The sequence below is a fragment of the Pseudochaenichthys georgianus genome, unplaced genomic scaffold (genome assembly GCF_902827115.2).
Source record: "Pseudochaenichthys georgianus unplaced genomic scaffold, fPseGeo1.2 scaffold_792_arrow_ctg1, whole genome shotgun sequence".
In the NCBI taxonomy this organism is placed as follows: Eukaryota; Metazoa; Chordata; class Actinopteri; order Perciformes; family Channichthyidae; genus Pseudochaenichthys; species Pseudochaenichthys georgianus.
In genome coordinates, this window is record NW_027263340.1 from 47,857 (window position 1) to 56,703 (window position 8,847).

General features: G+C 39.8%; 1 protein-coding gene across 1 annotated transcript; it reads left to right on the forward strand.

Annotated features, from left to right (window-relative positions):
- Positions 1-5,664: 5,664 nt before the first annotated feature.
- On the forward strand, positions 5,665-8,591 carry LOC117444306 (trichohyalin-like). Its single transcript, XM_034079967.2, has one exon. It carries the CDS (start codon positions 6,312-6,314, stop codon positions 7,974-7,976), a length of 1,665 nt encoding a protein of 554 aa, XP_033935858.2. The 5' UTR covers positions 5,665-6,311; the 3' UTR covers positions 7,977-8,591.
- The last annotated feature ends 256 nt before the right edge of the window (positions 8,592-8,847 follow it).

Sequence of the window (8,847 nt, forward strand, 5' to 3'; positions counted from 1 at the left end):
TGTTTATTTATATAGCCCAATATCACAAATGTTACATTTGTCTCAGTGGTCTTCACAGTGTGTACAGAATATCAGTATGACAATACGACACCCTCTGTCCTTAGACCCTCACATCGTACAAGGAAAAACTTCCAAAGAAAACCCAGTTTAAAGGGAAAAATGGGAGAAACCTCAGGGAGAGCAACAGAGGAGGGATCCCTCTCCCAGGACGGACAGACGTGCAATAGATGCCGTGTGTAAATTGAAAAGATAATACATTTGCAACATAGGTAGTCCAAATGTTTGGAAATGCATGTGTGTATAATAGGAAGATGAATCCACGAGGATATCCATCCAGGACCTATGATCCAGGACCACAGCCACGACTCAAGATCCAGCGCTCGCGATCCAGGACACAGGACCGCAGGATCATCCATGACTCCGGATCCCAGGCGTATATAGACACCAAAAAGAAAGACATTTGGGGAAGCTGGGTTAATCGGAACATGAGTGTACACGGGTATAGACAGAGAGAAGGAAGAAGTAAGATGTCCCCCGACAAACTAAGCCTATATCAGCAAAACTAGGGGCTGAATCTAATCAGCCCTAACTATAAGCTTTATCAAAAAGGAAGGTCTTAAGCGCACTCTTAAAAACGGATAGGGTGTCTGCCGCCCGAACACAAACTGGAAGCTGATTCCACAAATGTGGAGCTTGATAAGAAAAGGCTCTGGCTCCCATTGTACTTTTAAAGATTCTAGGAACAACCAACAACCCTGCATTCTTGGAACGCAATGCCCTAGTAGGACAGTAGGGTATAATGAGTTCTTTAAGGTAAGATGGCGCCTGCCCATTAAGGGCTTTGTAGGCGAGAAGAAGAATTTTAAATGCTATCCTGTGTTCTATAGGGAGCCAGTGTAAGGCAGCCAGAACAGGAGTAATGTGGTCCCTTTTCCTAACTCTGGTTAGTACACGAGCCGCAGCATTTTGAATCAGCTGAAGCGACTTGATTGACTTCTTGGTACTCCCTGATAATAAAGAGTTACAATAATCCAGCCTAGAAGTAACAAATGCATGGACTAGTTTCTCTGCATCGTTTTGAGGCAAGATATGCCTGATTTTTGCAATGTTACGTAGATGGAAGTAGGCGGTCCTTGAAATTGATTTTATGTGGGCGTTAAAGGATAAATCCTGATCAAATATAACACCAAGATTCCTTACAGTCTCACTGGAGGCCAAATTAATGCCATCCATAGTTAGTATGTCTTTAGATAATTTGTTTCGTAGATTCTTCGGGCCAAGTACAATAACTTCAGTTTTGGTCGTGTTTAACATCAAAAAGTTTAAGGTCATCCACGTTTTTAAGTCCTTAAGGCAGTCTTGAATTTTATTTAGATGATTAATTTCATCAGGCTTGATTGATAAATATAGTTGAGTATCATCCGCATAACAATGAAAGTTTACAGAATGATTCCTTATAATATTGCCTAACGGAAGCATATATAATGTGAACAAAATAGGTCCGAGCACTGAGCCCTGTGGCACTCCATGGCTAACTTTGGTTTGCGTGGAAGATTCATCGTTAACACGTACAAACTGAGAGCGTTCAGATAGATAGGACCTAAACCAGCCTAAAGCAGTTCCCTGTATGCCAACTAAGTGCTCTAGTCTCTGCAATAGGATATCATGGTCGATAGTATCAAATGCAGCACTGAGATCGAGCAAAACAAGAATAGAGACAAGTCCCTTGTCTGAGGCTATTAGAATATCATTTGTGACTTTAACCAGAGCTGTCTCTGTGCTATGATGTGTTCTAAAGCCAGACTGAAAATCTTCAAATAAATCATTGTTTTTTAAGTAATCACACAACTGTTTTGCGACCGCTTTCTCAAGAATTTTTGAGAGGAACGGAAGATTAGAAATAGGTCTATAGTTGGCTAAAACCTCTGGATCGAGGTTGTGCTTTTTAAGAAGCGGTTTTATCACTGCTACTTTGAATGATTGTGGAACATAGCCTGATAATAAAGACATATTCATAATATTTAATAAAGAAGTGCTAATTAATGGAAAAACTTCCTTCAACAGCTTAGTTGGAATTGGGTCTAACATGCACGTTGATGGTTTAGAAGAGAGAATCATTGAATGTAATTGTTCAAGGTTAATGGCTGAAAAGCATTCTAGTTTACTATCTAGTGTAATATTAGAACTTACGATTCCGGGAGCTGTTGATAACACTATACTGGTCGAAGGCAAGAGGTCATTAATTTTGTTTCTAAGAGTAACAATTTTATCGTTAAAAAAGCACATAAAATCATTACTACTGAGTGCTATGGGAATAGAAGGCTCAATCGAGCTGTGGCTCTCTGTCAGCCTGGCTACAGTGCTGAAAAGAAATCTTGCATTATTCTTATTCTCATCTATTAATGAAGAGTAGTAGGCTGCTCTCGCTTTACGCAGTGCTTTCTTATATTCATTGAGAGTAATATGCCAAATTAAACGAGATTCTTCAAGTTTAGTGGAACGCCATATCCTTCAGCGAGCTTAAAACCATAGCTGAGGATCTTGGGTAATCGCTCGAAATGCCTACGTCTGTTTCCGGTTATATTTATTTTGAAATTCAGTTCCTGACGGACGCCAAAAAAGCCCGAGATTATGGAATTAAACCAATAAATAAAAGCAAGGATAATTGTGTGTTATTGGTGAGTAAAGAACAGTGTGTTATTTTGAAAAGAATAACAAATTAGAAGGAAAAAAAGATTTAAAAAATACAGATTTCAGTATCCTGAGGCTCTGAGCCCCATTTATTTTCCTCACAGACGACAACAAAAGTCCGAAATTATACGATTTAAAATAAAAGCAATAATTGTGGCTTGATATTGAGTAAGAACATGTTTTTATGAACCACACAGCTTCCGGTCTTCCACGACCCGACCGGAGAAAAAGACGTGCTGCAGCCTGCAGGCACGAAACACATTAGGCTTGTTTGAGACAAGCAAGACCTGCGCAGTTGCGATCAACGTCTTGCTTGTGCGTTGCATGATGGTTAGTCATCTTGTCCGACTTGCTCTGGAGGCTCGCCCACATGAGACTTTGAAATCTCGCGGGACAAAGACGCCCGCAGCCTTGAGAGCGAGGCGAGGCGAGTTGGCGCAGTTGCTCTCCAAGAGCTGCGGAAGCGAAATGCTTGATGGGAAACGGCTCGCTGGTATCTCGAGCTGAGCGCTCATTGGTGGTTTTTACCACGTGCTGCTGATGAAGCTCTCCCATTGGCTGGCAAAAGTTTGTTGTTGTTTTGTGTCAGTTTTACGTCGCCACATCCATTCCCATTTTTCATCATTGTTCCACAATGTTTATCATCATGAAATTAATATCTATATATTTTATACTATACTGCTTACCGTTTTCATACTTTATATATCTTAGCATATTCATACACACTGTTCATACTGCTCACAGGCTGATATCTAGTGTATTCATACACACTGTTTATTCATCATTCAATTCATTCTATATGTTATTCTGTAGATTGTGTACATTACTTTCCACTTCGCTGCTTGTTGCACCTGGTTAGAAGCTAAACTGCATTTCGTTGTCTCAGTGCCTGTAATATGTGCAATAACAATAAAGTTTCTCTTTAAGTTAAACCAAATCATTAAAATAAAATCTATTGTAATGTAATGATTTGGTTTAACCTTATTTATTGAATACATCATTTAAAATGGCAAGATTAAATCAAATTACATCCATGTTGTACACATCATAAAGCTTAAAGTGGCAGCTAAAGAGTTAACACGGCAGCAGGTCTGTTCAGTTCAGCTCATGAAGCTTCATGTGTGCGGATCTGAAGGGACTGATCATTTGTAGCCTGTCCACCTATCAGTTTGCAAACATTAAGAGGGAGGAGCATTTCTAATTATGGAACCCATGGTGTGGTTCATCATCATGACTGAATTAACAAACCTATATAAAGCAATGGAGATCACCTTTGTCTACAGTGGGTAAAATGGAATTTCCGCCATTGCAAACCCAGCCAGTCAAGCCGACTCCGAGTCCGAGCTGTCCGACTTAAGACGAGCATTTTGACACCTCCCCCGGCTGCGATCGGCTACTCTCGTCTACTTTCGAGGCGAGCCGCAATGTGTCTCAAACAAGCCTATTACCAGTAGAAATACATTGCTTTTAAAATCGTGCTGTGCAACACGAAAAAAAGGGGCAAATCGTGATGGTGAACACGAATCAATAGATTAAAAATCGTGTTGGTGAACACGAAATGCCGTGAGACTGGGTTGGATGTTCAGGTGCATATCAGTATGTAGTGTCTCTACTTTAAAGAGTCCTCTTCTGCTGATGTTCATGTTTATATCAGTATGTAGTGTCTCTACTTTAAAGAGTCCTCTCCTGCTGATGTTCAGGTGTATATCAGTATGTAGTGTCTCTACTTTAAAGAGTCCTCTCCTGCTGATGTTCAGGTGTATATCAGTATGTAGTGTCTCTACTTTAAAGAGTCCTCTCCTGCTGATGTTCATGTTTATATCAGTATGTAGTGTCTCTACTTTAAAGAGTCCTCTCCTGCTGATGTTCAGGTGTATATCAGTATGTAGTGTCTCTACTTTAAAGAGTCCTCTCCTGCTGATGTTCAGGTGTATATCAGTATGTAGTGTCTCCACTTTAAAGAGTCCTCTCCTGCTGATGTTCAGGTGTATATCAGTATGTAGTGTCTCTACTTTAAAGAGTCCTCTCCTGCTGATGTTCAGGTGTATATCAGTATGTAGTGTCTCCACTTTAAAGAGTCCTCTCCTGCTGATGTTCAGGTGCATATCAGTATGTAGTGTCTCTACTTTAAAGAGTCCTCTCCTGCTGATGTTCAGGTGTATATCAGTATGTAGTGTCTCCACTTTAAAGAGTCCTCTCCTGCTGATGTTCAGGTGTATATCAGTATGTAGTGTCTCTACTTTAAAGAGTCCTCTCCTGCTGATGTTCAGGTGTATATCAGTATGTAGTGTCTCCACTTTAAAGAGTCCTCTCCTGCTGATGTTCAGGTGTATATCAGTATGTAGTATCTCTACTTTAAAGAGTCCTCTCCTGTTGATGTTCAGGTGTATATCAGTATGAAGTGTCTCTACTTTAAAGAGTCCTCTCCTGCTGATGTTCAGGTGTATATCAGTATGAAGTGTCTCCACTTTAAAGAGTCCTCTCCTGCTGATGTTCAGGTGTACTTAGTGTCTCTACTTTAAAGAGTTCTCTCCTGCTGATGTTCAGGTGTATATCGCTACGTAGTGTCTCTACTTTAAAGAGTCCTCTCCTGCTGGTGTTCAGGTGTATATCAGTATGAAGTGTCTCTACTTTAAAGAGTCCTCTCCTGCTGATGTTCAGGTGTATATCGCTACGTAGTGTCTCTACTTTAAAGAGTCCTCTCCTGCTGATGTTCAGGTGTATATCGGTATGTAGTGTCTCTACTTTAAAGAGTCTTCTCCTGCTGATGTTCAGGTGTACTTAGTGTCTCTACTTTAAAGAGTCCTCTCCTGCCGATGTTCAGTTGTATATCGGTATGTAGTGTCTTTACTTTAAAGAGTCCTACAATTAGATGGAAAACAGTTACAAAGAGACAGACAATTACAACAAAGAGACAATTAATCACCATAAAAAAATATTTTAGTAGAGAAATGTTTTCATTGAAGTTAATGTGTATTAATCCTGTAAAAAAAAGTTTTATTCAAAATGGCACTTCATCAAAATGCAATTGAGTGCAACTTCAACGTAACTGTATTTTTGGTTCCTATTACATAAGATAAGATGTACTTTATTGATCCCAAATTGGGAAATGTTTGCGTTGCAGCAGCATAAAAACAAGGCATTGCACATAATTAGAAATTAAAAGAGTAGAAATAAACATTTCAAAAATTTGAAACATATCAAAATAGAAATGTCTTTATCTAAACACAATTGCATTGCTAGGCAACAGCATGGTTCCATTCTTACTTCCTGTCAGCTGATGTCCTTCACTCCTTATTTGGAATGGAACCTTCAGAATGATGACATCATCTGTTGCCTTCATGTAGAATTCTGAATTCTGCATTGATATTCTAAGAGTTTGCAGGACCTGGCTGTGACGGGGAATTCATTATCAGAGCATCAGAGAATTAGGCAGAAGGCAGAAGGAATTTGTCCAGCTCGTGTCAGATCATTGAAGAGATTAGGGATACTTACAGTTTTTTTAGCGAGATAATCTTCACAAGTGAACTCAACTTTTGTGGGATTTTTGTGACGTTAATTCAGTCGAACAATTACATTTAGTTTGCTAAACAACAGGTCATTTTGTCACAGCAGTAGAGATGGAGATGAACAATAGAGATGAGCTGGCAGCCAAGCTCGAGATTCTGCAAAAAGAAAATCAGGAAATGAAGTTGTTGCTGGAGCAGGAGAGGACTTTAAGGGATAAGCTTGAGATTGAAGGCGCTAAAAATAAGGAAGCGATGCTCAACGCATATACAGAGAAATCAGCGTTGCTATTTAAGCACAATGTGAACGTGAAAGCCCAGGTAATTGAGCAGAACATCTTGCGCTTCAACAATGAGGACCTGAACGTGAAATACGGAAACCTCCAGAGGTCACACAAGAAGGTTGAAGCCAAGATGGCCGCCTTGAGAAAGGCAATCCAGGAACTCAAACAACTGAAAGAACCCTGTGTTGAGGAGCAAGGTGTAGAGATGGCTGCTTTGTTGAAGGAAAACAAAACACTGAAACAAGAGAAGGAGCGTTGTGTTGAGGAGAAAGATGCAAAGATGGCCGCCTTGCAAAAGACTAACCAAGAACTCAAACAACTAAAGGAGCGTTGTGTTGAGGAGGAAGCTGTAAAGATAGCTGCTCTGCGTGAGAGAAACCAGGAAATCACACAACTGAAGGAGCGTTGTGTTGAGGAGGAAGCTGTAAAGATAGCTGCTCTGCGTGAGAGAAACCAGGAAATCACACAACTGAAGGAGCGTTGTGTTGAGGAGGAAGCTGTAAAGATAGCTGCTCTGCGTGAGAGAAACCAGGAAATCACACAACTGAAGGAGCGTTGTGTTAAGGAGGAGGCAAATATGGCCGCCTTGCAAACAACAAACCAGGAACTCAAACAACAAAACTTGCGTTGCGTTGAGGAGAAAGATGCAGAGATAGCTACTTTTCTGAAGGAAAACCAAACACTGAAACAAGAGAAGGAACGTTGTGTGGTGGAGGAGGTGAAGGTGGACAAGAAGGAGGATGTGGAGGTGAAAGTGGAACCAGAAGTTAGGCACGATGTGAAAATGAATGCCCTGGAAATTGAGCAGAAAGTCTTGCGCGGAAAGAATGAGGAACTGAACATGAAATATGGAAAGCTCCTCAAGATGCACGAGAAGGACAAAGCAGAGATGGCCGCCTTGAGAAAGACAAACCAGGATCTCAAACAACTGAAAGAACCCTGTGTTGAGGAGAAGGATGCAGAGATGGCTGCCTTGCAAAAGACAAACCAGGAACTCAAACAAGAGAAGTTGCGTTTTCTTGAGGTGAAACATTTTGAGATAGTCGTTTTGCATGAGAGAAACCATGAACTCCAACAACAGAAGGAACGTTGTGTGGAGGAGAAGGATGCAGAGATAGTTGCTTTGCATGAGAGAAACCATGAACTGGAACAACAGAAGGAACGTTGTGTGGAGGAGAAGGATGCAGAGATAGTTGCTTTGCATGAGAGAAACCAGGAACTGGAACAACAGAAGGAACGTTGTGTGGAGGAGAAGGATGCAGAGATTGCCGCCTTGCTGAAGAAACAGCTGAAAAAACCACCAAAGGCACTCTGCGTGGTGAAGGAGGAGCTGGTGGAGGTACAGGTGGAGTTGGAGGTGGAACAGGAAGTGAGGGTGGATCCACCTGAGCAAACCAATGAGCCGATCCCCACAACGCAGAGGAGGACAACACCACGGTGGAGAAGATTAATCAATTCCTTTTCTTGTATCCGCCCAAACGTCAACGATGACTAAAAAGGAAAACATGAGACTCAAAGGCAGCCCTGACATCGGCTTTAAAAACTTAAAAAACTTTAAAAAACAAACTCACAACAACAACAAATAATAAGACATTAAAACATTTCAAGTCTAAAGCTCAAAGTGAGTGAGCAACAACATATACTCACAGCCAGTCAGGATATATATTTAAACACTTAACAGTTATTAGATCTGGTTAGACATCAACAAAGGTTCCAGAAGAGACTCACAGTGATGTGCAGTTTTAGCCACTAGGGGCAAAAAAACAACCTTAATTTTAAAAGAAATAAACTATTCCTTTGCTTCTAGTACCCTTAAATAAGAGGAACATTTAGTCATTACAAGTTATCAGGTTTATGTTATATCGTCATGTTTAGTTTATAGTATCCACTTTCATCTTTTTGTTGTATTTTTCATATTTATTGAATAGTTCATTTTCATATTTATGTTATATTTATCATGTTTGGTTAATAGTCCATTTTTTTATGTATCTTATATTTGTCATATTTACTTAATAGTACATTTCTATATTTATGTTTAGTCCATTGTTTACTTGTTAAGTTAAAGTATAGTTTTGTCAATCAATAAAAAAACGTTTTATAATGATAACAATTCTGACACGTTGATTTATTTTACGTTTGTTTCTCCTGTCTACGTTTAACTTCTTACTTTTAATTTCAAGTCACCAGAGATTTAATCTGAGAATTCAACTAATAACAACATTCAATACAAATAAATTTGAATTAAAAACAACACTAGAATTATTTCTCGTCTGTTCCTCCTGTTTTTGTCTAGTTACCTTCATATTGAGTGACTTTAGCTCACCTGGCTCTGCCCTGATCAATACACTGACTTAAAGCTACTTCAG

What these genes read in the sequence shown, in the direction of transcription:
- LOC117444306 (XM_034079967.2), top strand. Translation starts at nt 6,312, where the DNA reads ATGGAGATGAACAATAGAGATGAGCTGGCAGCCAAGCTCGAGATTCTG.